The sequence below is a fragment of the Hyla sarda genome, chromosome 9, assembly GCF_029499605.1.
Source record: "Hyla sarda isolate aHylSar1 chromosome 9, aHylSar1.hap1, whole genome shotgun sequence".
In the NCBI taxonomy this organism is placed as follows: domain Eukaryota; kingdom Metazoa; phylum Chordata; class Amphibia; order Anura; family Hylidae; genus Hyla; species Hyla sarda.
Window position 1 is genome coordinate 101,421,037 of NC_079197.1, and position 12,271 is coordinate 101,433,307.

At 42.0% G+C, this 12,271-nt stretch overlaps 2 protein-coding genes across 4 annotated transcripts in view; one reads left to right on the plus strand and one right to left on the minus strand.

Annotated features, from left to right (window-relative positions):
* The window catches only part of COL4A5 (collagen type IV alpha 5 chain), a 197,305-nt gene extending 196,098 nt beyond the window's left edge, over positions 1–1,207 (minus strand). Inside the window, exon 1 of one of the 2 annotated variants that reach the window (XM_056538786.1) lies at positions 171–1,198. In XM_056538786.1, the coding sequence (XP_056394761.1) occupies positions 171–257 (87 nt within the window). In that variant the 5' untranslated portion in view covers positions 258–1,198. Of the gene's footprint in view, positions 1–170 lie in introns of both variants that reach the window. The other variant, XM_056538787.1, reaches the window with a different exon arrangement.
* Positions 1,208–1,330: 123 nt separating this feature from the next.
* The window catches only part of COL4A6 (collagen type IV alpha 6 chain), a 267,855-nt gene continuing 256,914 nt past the window's right edge, over positions 1,331–12,271 (plus strand). For both annotated transcript variants that reach the window (XM_056538783.1, XM_056538784.1), the window contains exons 1-2: positions 1,331–1,484; positions 1,590–1,641. In XM_056538783.1, coding sequence (XP_056394758.1) covers positions 1,474–1,484; positions 1,590–1,641 — 63 coding nt within the window. In that variant the 5' untranslated portion in view covers positions 1,331–1,473. The remainder of the gene's footprint in view (positions 1,485–1,589; positions 1,642–12,271) is intronic.

Sequence of the window (12,271 nt, forward strand, 5' to 3'; positions counted from 1 at the left end):
AAATAGCCCTTGCCCCTTCCTTGTCCTGGTGAGGTCACAATCCACTATTTTTATCCAGAATCACAGAGGGTTTAGGTTACAAGGTTTATAAATATAAGGAGACATAGGCTGCTCATCCCCCCCAACCTGTGAGAGAGTCCATGCATATAGTACAAAAAGACGCTACTTACCGCAGAGTCTGCATTCTGCACCCAGTGCCCCAGCAGCAGCAGCAGCCAGGCTAGGACAGCCAGTCTATGGAAATGCCCCATCCTCATTCTTCCAGAACCCCCTGTAATATCTTAACACCGGCTCCAACTACAAGGCAGAAGCTGAGGAGCTGACATATTATGCCCAGGCAGAAGAGGAGGAGATGCGGCAGCACACAGTGAGAGGGGCCACCCCGGACCTGGGCTACTACTGCCTTCTGCAAACTACTGCTAACTTTTCCCTGCTGAAGTTACGAGGCGCACTATTTTCTCACGAATCCCTCCGCGTCAGCATCTCCCCTAGGCTTAAGAAACCTGCTGCTCCCTGATCGCTGTGGCCTCTCCAGAGCCTTTTCACTATATTAATGGAGAGCCTCCTTAGGATTTTTTTTTTCTCCTCTGGTGATAGTGACCCCAGCCTCCTGCCACATCCCACCCACTCCCAACACCCACTCCCGCCCACTGTCTCATAAAGACACTGGATGCCATTTCTAGAGGGGGGGGGGGGGGACTCATTTGTCTGCGGAGGGACCTGAACCTGTAAATGAAAACTAATGAAATGTCTGTATGAGGGGGAACGTGCCATCAGGTGTCCCTGAAATAATACACTATACACTCCACATTATAAGGCTATGCATTCTGCTGAGTAAACATGTCCTTTACTACAAATACAATGCAATGACATATAGCCTAACATATAGCCCACCCAAGTCTAAGCCCCCATCCTGCAGACAACAATGTACATAGTAACCTGTAATGTTACAATAAATACTTCATAAATATCAAGAATAGGGGTCACTTATTGCCCAAACTCCCCAGACTATAAACCGTCTATGTATCATCCATAGAACACAATCTATATTCCCATTGACTGTATTAGCGCCAGATAGATGAGCGCAGACATCTCCCTCAGCCCACAGAGCTGTGATTGACAGCCCCCTGGCCCCGCCCCCTTCCTCCATGCCTAACCTTAGCCTGCCCGTACAGTGTATGGAAGCGAGCCCTTCTCCAAGCTCAGGCAAGTAAAGTCTATGCAGGTTCTCGCCGCTCTCGTCGTTCACTATCCCGACTATCCCGACTCTTCTTCAGGCTGCCCCGCTCTCTTATAACGCTCTGTGCCCTTTCTGTCTTTCTTGCAGTTTTTTTCCCCCCCCGGACACCCCCACCAGACATACTTTTCAGAGCTCCGCGGAGAAGCTTTCAATGAGCCCCCGGGACAGACCACTGTAACTGCGGAAGAAAGTAGGGGAGGGGGTTGCTGGCTGCCAGTCGGTCACTACAAGAGATGAGGGCACGGTGAGTACTTGTGTTACCTTTCTGGGCATTCTGCTGTTTTGTGTACTCATATGGGGGGCACTATGACACCAGGCGTTATAATACTTCTGTATATTTACCTTGCAGAATTTGCCTGCTGGTTCTTGCTGCCTGCTTTGCTGCGGACCTAGTGCAAGCGGTGAGTCCATTTACTGTACCCCATTGTAGGTCTTCTTTCTTACTATCCTGGCGACACTGTTTATGCTTCAGGACACACAGTTCACAATAGAGCTTTTTTTTTTTTTTTTGTTACAAAGTTTGTTACAAAGGGATAACCGGTCCCTGTGACATAACCACTTGTCCTGGGAAGGAAAGGGTTAAATACATCAATTCTCGTAACCCAATGGCCATGGCAGTGTATGATGGGGTACCCCATAATAACATTAGGCTGCTCAATGCTTTGTCAGATTAGGTGTTTTCCGAACAACTTGTCTCTGGCTGTCGCAAAACTACAACTCCCAGCATGCCCGGACAGCCAAAGGCTGTCCGGGCATGCTGGGAGTTGTAGTTTTGCAACAGCCGGGAGTCACCCTGTTTAGTAAACACTGTGTCAAGGACTGTCAAGTGTGAAGATTTCTGTTTACCAGCTGTCAACATTTCCAAAACATATTTTAGGAATCTTCCAATGAAATTCAATTGTGATCGGATTATTTATCTGATCAAAGCATTAAGGATGAAACCATCATCAAACAGTGGCTCAGCTTAACTCTCTAACTGCCAGGATTTTTTTTCCCCCCCAATACATATATATATATATATATATATATACATATATATATATATATATCTGTAGATATATATATATATATATATATATATATATTATACTATTGAATATTATTTGATATGCTTGTATATACGGAATTATTAGACCACAGCATTTTATGCTAATCTTAAAAATTTAGGATAATATTATAATTTAACATAATATTGCAAATTTGAGTTTTTTTTGTCCCTTGTGCAGAAAGAACAAAGCTAAGCTGTATACTGCTTTCATATTGTTTCTATTATATGTAACAGTATTTCCCAACCTAAGGCTCTCCAGCTGTTGCAAAACTACAACTCCCAGCATGCTCTGACAGCCTACGGCTGTCAGAGCATGCTGGAAGTTGTAGTTTTGCAACAGCTGGAGAGCCTCAGGTTAGGGAACACCAATTTATACACCATGCCTCAGGGTTAAAGATATAGAAAAGATAGCAGGTTGAGTAGTTGAGAATAGGAAATCCTATTACCCTTTATTTAATATAAGTAATGTAGTTGTATGAGATGCTGTAATACAGAATCAATTACAATAGATGCAATAGATAAACAATCAATTTATCTGAATACTATTGTTGATTACAGACAGTATTGTTTATTATTAATAATAATAATAATAATTATTATTATTATTTAAACTAATAATTATAATAATAATTATTATTATAATAATAAATATTATTATTATTAAAAATAATATTCCTGTCCCTTTTATTACAAAGTTTATTTAAAAAAAAAATGCAAACCTAAGGGAGTCATTTCTGCTTTCCTACCATCTGGTTCTGATCTTCTTACCTTTTACTGCACCTATTATATAGTATTCATTAATGCCCGTGTAAATCATGGACAGTACCTACTGTACCTCTAGTCCCAGTTGGTATGAGTTTATATTATAATACAGTAAATGGGTACAGACATAGTTTATAGCATTGACTCTGTGGCACTTATACTAAATTTAGAATGTATCTTGAGTTAGGACGGTTCTGTAGGTAAATCGTTTTGATGTACATAGCAAAGAGTTGCACATTCACATAACCTCATTGATTCCTTCTTTTTCTCCTTGTTCAGTATTAAACATGTAAGGAATTGGTGTATACCATTGCTGTCATTGTTACAAGGCCCCACAGATTTACATGTATATTATTTCTGACAGTGAGGGACATCAAACCAAACTATGAAATCCATCTTGTGGTTAACCTCAGGTGGTGCACTTCTGGGACTCCTGCGGCCACAGCTCACATGTTTGCTCGGGGGCTTCACCTACTTGAAATACTTTGCTGAGACATTTTTTACAGTTCTGAAACGTCCTTGTTTCATCGCAGTAGTATCTTCTGACGTCTGGATAGTTACTTATGATGTTCTGTAAGTAGGTATTCTCAGACTTTAAGAACATTCTTAGCCTAAGTAGAAATCTTTCTAATCTTAATCATTTCTCTGCACAATAAAAATTCCTGTATAACTGTGGAGCATAGGCGCAGAACTTCTGAGCCCAAATAGTGACCAGATAATGCAAAATGTAGACGCCACAGTCCCACAAGTGTACAGTCCAACAAGTACAGAAGTTTAAAGGGGTACTCCACACCTTGACATCTTATCCTCTATCCAAAGGATAGGGGATAAGATGTCTGATCGCAGGGGGGGGTTACATCATTGATGGGGGCGGGGTGTAACATCACGAGGGGGGCAGAGCCATAACGTCATGATCCTCCAGCCCCTGCATCGCCAGTCATCAGGCAAGGAGCAAAGCTCGCTCCGTGCACCAGATGAGGGGGGGTGCTGCAGGAGAGATCGTGGGGGTTCCCAGCGGAGGGACCCCCGCGATCAGACATCTTATCCCCTATCCTTTGGATAGGGGATAAGATGTTTAGGGGCAGAGTACCCCTTTAAGGCTATGTTCACACGTCAGAATTTTTGCATAAAGCGGAATTCCGACCAAATGATGCGGACCCGGAATTCCACATGAATTCTGCATATATGTGGAATTCCGCATGAATTCTCAGTGTATGGAAAATGGGGCTTTTCTTTCATTGCTTTGGTTACATTTCGTGCGAAATCCGTGCAAATTCTGCACAAAATCTGCATCAATTTCACATTTGGGTGGGAAAAAAAAGACCCATTGACTTCAATGGGATTCCGCATTAGAATTCCGCACAAATTTAGGGTAGGACCTTTCTTTGTGCTAAATGGAGAAAGCAGCATTTCTGCAGTGGAAAGACAGATGCAGAAATTCTGTGTGAATGGGACAGCGGAATCCCATTAAAGTGTATTGGCTCTAAATGTATGCAGAAATGAAATTCCATCCGGAATTTCCATCGTGTGAACATAGCCTAGGAGACCTACAAAGTAGCAATGTCCCGATCCCGATACTGGTATCGGGACCGATATTGGACATTTGCACGAGTACTTGTACAAAGGTCCCCGATACCTAATCCAATACTCGCCGGCAGGACCCTCGCTGGCAGGTATCATGGAGGTGCCAAACTATGCAGTGCGCCCAGCAGCTGAGCGCGCCTCATAGCCGGGACCTGTGGCTAATGCCGAACATCACCGATCGCGGGGATGTCCGGCATTGACCCTATAGTTGCCGCAATCAAACGATCGTGGTGTCTAAAGGTCCTGAAGTTAACTGCCGGTTAGCTCAGGAATGCTAATCGGGATCATTGCAGTGAAATCGCGGTGTCCCGATCAGCTGTGAGGACAGCTGAAGGTCCCTTACCCTGCTCCGTGCCATCCAATCGCCGCTCCTTTACTGCTGCTAGCCATGGCAGGCAGTAGTAAAGGAGCTCCGATAAGGCTGATCAATGCTATACTATGGAATATCATTGATCAGTGTATGCAATATACAGATTGCATGTAAAAGTGAAAAAAAATTATTAAAAATAAATAAATAATAAATGTGAATTAACCCCTCACCCTTATAAAAGTTTACCTCCCCCCTTTTAAATAAAATATATATTTGTTTTTTAATATAAAAAAGCCTTTCCTCTAAAAAAAACTTAAAAAAAAAAAACTTTTACCCATTGAAAAAAAACCTGTCACATGACATAGAAAAAAGTATTGGTAACTGGTGTCGGCGAGTACTTAAAAAAATAGTATTGGTACTCATACTCGAACTCGAACTGTATCGGGACATCCCTACTACAAAGGGAACAGTTTTATTGGTGGACAGCTTTAATAGTGCCAAAATAGATGGCTTCCAGGCCCACAGGGGCACAGATCTCCATATTTTCACAAGTTCACTGTTCCACATTTGCACAGCTAGATAGATATCTGTTGATCACAACTTCTCTTTGATAATTCCCTTTAATGCATCCTGTCTTTTTCCCACTACCAAGTTTAGTAAGATTTCTGATTATTAGATAATCACAGTGCTAGGACTTTGAGACTGCCAAGGTGCTGTCATCTTCACACAAATTGACTTAATAATCAGAGACAGAGTAGCTGTGACATTAGTAGAAGAATGCGAGTAATCTCTGATATGTCTTTATTTGTACCCGCCAAATTGTGAAGTGCTGTGGAATATGTTGGAACTAGATTAATAATAATTATTTTATTTTTTATTTTTATTGTTGTATCATTATTATTCCACGGTGGGTTGTCCTGCTGTTGCACTAGGATTGCATACTTTACATTTTGCTGCAGTGTTAATCATATCACGACTTAAAGGGGTACTCTGTCCCTAGACATCTTATCCCCTACCCAAAGGATAGGGAATAAGATGTCTAATCACTTGGGTCCTGCCGCTGGGGACCCCCGCAATCTTGGCTGCGGCACCCCAGACTTGGCTGCGGCACCCCAAAATTCGCTCCGTGCTGAATGACTAGCGATGGGGCGCAGAGACTCGTGACGTCACGGTCATGCCCCGCTCATGACGTTATGGCCAAGCCCCCTGAATGCAAGTCTATGGGAAGGGGCGTGACGGCCATCATACCCCCTCCCATAGACTTTCATTAAGGGGGCGTGGCCGTGACATCACGAGCGGGGTGCAGCCGTGATGTCACGAGCCTCCGGCGCTGAATTTGAGGCTCTAAATGAAAGCGGGGTGCAGCGCGGAGATTATGGGGGTCCCCAGCAGCGGGACTCCCATGATAAGACATCTTATCCCCTATCCTTTGGAAAGGGAATAAGATGTATAGGGGTGGAATACCTCTTTAAGCCCAAAGTAGATGTAGCCTATGGCTGACTGTAGACATGATTTCAGCTGTCAGCTACCTGTCCTGACTGCCCCATAAGCACTTGGCACTACTAATCACGATGGATACAACAGGATTGGAGGTTTTACATTCCAACCTGTCTGATCCATGTTTCCCTGTTGTGTCTGCTGCTCACAATAGATATTATGCCCACATCCTGCTAAAAAGGGAGATTTGTAGACAGCTTTGAAAGATACCTTGTGATAAATAATATTATTGAAGTTTCCATAGTGGTTTTAAGTTCATTGCTGTTGGGCAGATGTTTTTTCATATGAAAACTTAAAAAGAAAAGTACAACCTAAGTATAGGGTGAGTTATATTAAGGGACTGTCAGAAGTGAAGTCATAGAGACTTGTTGGAACAATGCTGGTACATTGTTCTTGGCAATGAAAGAAAAGTTCTAAAATATATTAGTTATAAATAATCCTTCATTGCAACAAGCTTTTTATTACTTCACTGCAAGACGTTACCTACTCAACATCCAGAACACATCACTTGAAGAGGTACAGTATATCTGCTTTATAGATTACAAATAAATACAATAAATCCATAAATGATTACAATCAGTATATAATTAGATATTATAAAGCTAGATCAAAACAGGTAAATGTTTCACAAATCAAAGGTACACCCACCAGTCATGATGGCCTCAGGCATAAGGGGTGTGGTGTCTTCTCACAAGCAGTGCTTGCATCAAATGTCAGGACAAATGTCATCAAATGCCCTAGGAGGCGACTATTTTATATAACTTTTATGGCATTACTTTATCTCTTTTTTTCTTTAGCCATTTTCTTAGCAATGGAACATGAGTGTTAATCCTTTGCTCCCAGTAGCATACCATAAATAATGAACATGCTCATGCAGAAGAATAGAATAAATATTTAGGAGTAGGAAGGGTAAACATAAATTCAATTATACTTATTATAATAGTATAGAAGTGTTGATATGCAGAGTTTACTTTGGCGTTGTTTACGCATGAGATGAAATGGGGATATTTATGGCCAACTCATTCAGCTGCTTGCCACACAAATGATTGCTCTCTCTTAGGCCTGTAACCCTAGGGTTGTCCATGTGTCAGTGCTCTAGTTTAATCTGCTTTTGTCAATACATGTCTGCGTGCTCCCCATGGCCCCATAGATGTCTGCACCTGTGTATGACCTGTTGTAGGTGCCCCATCACACGCATATGTTTCCAGACGGTGCAGACTTTCTATGTCTCTTGCTATATCTGTATTTCTATTTGTATCCCAGTCAGTGACTGCCTGGTCATCTCTGTCTGCATCTTCTTCCCCGCCAGCCCTTATCATCATATTTATGTCTGTGTTGTTTTTATCTGTCCAGAACAAGCTGCATGTCTTCTTAGCTTCCACTATCAATAGAATTACCTTTAGATACAGTTATACATTTATAATTTTGGTATTACCATTTCTGATAATAATGAAGTCCAGTGCAATTTCAAGGATTTATATATTTAAACCAGCATCAGGAATTGGTCAGTGTCATGTGACGCGTTTCAGGTGTTCACAAATGCACAGCACAAGATAAGTTTATCCAGTTAACCCTGAGATAGAATCCCGATTAACGCGCAGATCCTGTATCCTTGATCTCAGGAACCGGAAACTCTCAAACAAAGAAATAAGCAATGGATCCAGCCATTGCAGTAACATTTTGTCCTTGTTTGTTTAATCATCCGTGCAAACAGACAGTTGACATGAGCAGCGGGAACCCTGATGAGTTTCTGGTGCCTAAGCACTCTTAATCATGGCTGATTAAGGGTGCCAAGGTGCCAGAAACGCATCAGCGTTCCGGCTGCTGATGTCAACTGTCTGTTTGCATGGATGATTAAATAAACAAAAGATAAGATTTTGCTTCATCTGCTGGATCCATTGCTTTTTTCTTCGTTTGAGAGTTCACAAATTCACACTCTTAGTTGCAAGGGATTGACTAACGGAGGCTTTCTTAAATGGAGGTCACATTACGGCTTCAGGTGCAACTAAGGGGACATGTATTAACCCCTTTCAAAAATAATTTAAATCAAACATAGAAAAGACATTGAAAACATTAGAAAATCCCTCATGAGATACATAAAGGGAGACTAAAGAATATGTGTATATTAATATCCAGCATTTTACAACATAGTCCTATAGTAATCTTCGTATGTAAATCAAGAAAGCGCATATTACAGTAATCCCTCATAAAATCTGAACAGTCACTAGGAGAGGATCATGTCACTGTGGTTTTGCCTTTGTTGCTTTTGAGGGCACCTGAAAATGCTACAAAATGTTACAGCAAAGAGTAGCACCATTCTGGCAATATAAAAACCATGGCAAATGGCATGCCTAAAAAGTGCAAGTACTGCAAAGAGTACACTATGTACTATGTGGGGCAACAGAAGTTTTTCTGTTTTTATTCACATGTTGGCCCAGATTTATCAAACTATGTGAGAGAAAAACTGGAGTGATTTTCCCACAGCAACCAATCACAGCTCAGCTAACAAGCTCTGGTAAAGTGAAAGGTGAGTTTTTCTCTCACAAAGCTTGATAAATCTGAGCAATTGTGTTTTGGGGTTTTGAGGTGATTATAGAATTTACTGTTTTTTTTTTTTTTTGTATTTCATCATCCTAGTTTATATATAAAAACCTCAGCTTTAAAGATTTAAGTTCTGTTTGACTTTGTGTTTTGACTTTTTTGTAGCACATTTCTCCCTGCTATGTCCAGTCTAACTTATTTTATCATTGTTTCTGTCATGCCCTGACGAGGCACGACTGGTATGTCTACAACCCCTCCATTTAAGTGTCTGTGGGTGGATATGGTGCTTCAAAAGTCTTTAGAGTGTTTGATTCCTCTGATGTTTGATATGGTTGAGCTCTAAAAACAGTTGGATAAATTGAGAAAACTTTTTATGAACTCAACTTCAAGTTTTCTATCTGTTTTAAGCCTAATCTCGAAACAGATTGGTTAAAGAGTACCTGTCATGATCTTGCTTAATTTTATAATCCTCCCATGTCACTGCCCCCATCATGATAAACCACCCCCTGCCTTTATTTTTATTATTTGTTAGTTTCCTACCTTGATATTGCTCTGTATTTTCTGCTCAGTCTCAGTCTGATTCACAGACTGGGAAGGGGCGTTCCCCAGCAGGCGTGACATCGTCTCTCAACACTCCAGACTGAATTTCCTGATTTTGGACTTCTGCCAGGCCAGCAGGAGTCCAAAGTCTGTGCAAGAGATGGGGGAATTGTGCTCTGGACAAGTAGGGAGACATCTAGTGGCAGCTTTTTTAAACACAAATAAAACATAGAAAACTTTTTTTTAAAACAAAGTGCATTTGAAAGATTGTTTTATTTACCTTAAGGAGTACCTTGAGTTTTAATGACAGTGTTATTTAATTGACTAGGTTTTTAGATATGTTGGTCCACTCCTTTAGGCCTTATACACACAACCGTATTAACTGTTCTGTGCTGTACAGAACTGTAAGGCTGGGTTCACATATGTACAGCGTCCGGCATAGTCTCCTAGCGTGCACCGGATGGAAACTGATGCTAGAACTAATCCTATTCATTTCAATGGGACAACTCACAATCATCCAGCATCACAATTGTGAGATGGTTGGATTATGATGCCGGATGGTTGGACATGCCGGAAGGACATGCTGCGTTCCTCTGTCCACCGTCCAGAAACAATGGACGCCAGATGCCATACAACTGATGCACGTTGTCATCAGTTATGACATCAGTTGCGTCAAGATCTAGGCGGAGTTCACCTATGCCGGATGCCTTATACACCACCCAAAAGAAGACTGTTGGACAATCTTTGTCCCCGCCTCCTAGGGCACGCTCGCTCCGGCTCTGTGAAATTTAAATGGACATTACACATTTTATTGCTTCTCCATGACCCTATAAGTACAGGCACATCCTTTTGATCCTTGCTGGAACTTTGTGCCTTATCAGCCTAAGAGAAAGTGTTCAGTTTGTGTCTTGCCTTGCATGTATCAGACCCTATTGCTACGTATCCTGTCCCTGCTCCTGTGCCGCCAGCCCTGACCTCCTGTCTGTCCTCACTACGTGTTGCCTCATGCTTCCAGTACCACTTTACACCTCTGCTGCAGCAAGTCCATCCCGCTTTGCGGCTCTGGTGAAAACCAGCGGCACTTTAGACTCTGCTCCTGGTACGGCCCATGTCATCATCCACACAGGTACAGTGGATCCACTTCACCTTAGCTGTAATATCGCTCCGTGCAGCAGATGACACGGGGGGCTGCAGGAGAGATCGCGGGGGTTGGATAGGGGATAAGATGTCTAGGGGCAAAGTACCCCCTTAATGCAGAACTATAGGGATTCTATCTTCCCCTGTACATGCTCTGTGCCATGACCATAGATTTAATTTGGATAATGTAATAAAATTCCTTTAGTATTGCAAAGATCTTCAATTTTGCTCAAGTGCAGTGATTTTTCGGCAAACAATTTGTACTCATTCCCACAACATTATGCACATGTTCCCACTGTCACAACAAAGCATTAATTGTCTTAGTAAATTATGATTTACTTGATTTTTATGGAACAGGTGGAAATATAGAATGGAAATATCTACAAACCCATTATCTTTATAAATAAGCTGTTAACAACCCTTGGCTCTAAATTGTTTAGGCTTTCCAAATTAAGCCTAGTTTGTCATAGATATACTTATGATTTAATCTAAGCACCATGCCTAACACTCTCTAAATGTGGACCATGTGGTTGGCACATGCTGCTCAAGATGGACCATTTTTTATTTGATTGAGAACTTGAGGAATTACAATGTTTCCCAGTGAGAAGTTCATCTGGGACTTGCTACTTTATTCAATTGACTCTTTAAGCCACTTAAAGGGGTACTCCGGTGGAAAACTTTTTTTTTTAACCCCTTAACGACCATGGACGTGTATACACGTCCAAGCAGGATGAACGTTCCCACACCAGGATGTGTATACTCGTCCATGGTTCTCGTGGGTGCTGCCCAGTGCACCCACGAGATCACGGCAGGGACTCGGCTGTAACACACAGCCGGGACCCTGCCGCACTGCCGGGCCCGAAGAAAACTTTGGTCCCGGCAGTTTTACCCTTACAGCCGCGGTCAGAAGTGACCGCGGGCTGTAAGTGTTATGACAGAGGGAGGGAGCTCCCTCTGTCCCCCCTGCAGCACCCCGCAGAGGCACGTCCTGATATGCTGCCTGCTAGTGTAAAACTAACAGACAGCATATATCTGCAATGCTTTGGAATACTAAGTATTCCAAAGCAAAAAAAAAAGTGAAAAAAAATATTAAATAAATAAAAGTGTATAAAAACAATAAGTATAAAAAAAGGGTAAAAAAAAGTTTAAAAAAGGGTAAAAAAAAGTTTAAAAAAGGGTAAAAATAAAAACACATTTATTAAGAAAATATAATTTAAAAAAAAATGTATAATGTGTAGTATCACACAGCGCACATCCTCAGCATATTACATGCTGCGGATGCCTGCCAACAGTCACAATAATGAGCTCCCTGCTGCAGCTGGGTAGCTTTGTGTGTCCACTAATAGCGTCGGATTTCCCGCCGGCAGTCATGAGCGGTCACACTGAGCTACCCAGCTGCAGCAGTGATCTCGCCCTTGTGACTGCCGGGGGGCAGTGTGAAATATGCTGCGGATGTGCTCTATGTGACCCTACACTGCATCCCGTTCATACTGCATTTCCACAGTGTTAGAGGTATCCGTCAGCATCATGTCAAAAAGAGTGTTGCTGACGTGTACTGTAGCAGCTCCATTTATTTCTGAACGAGACGGCTACCGTATACATTGGATCCCTT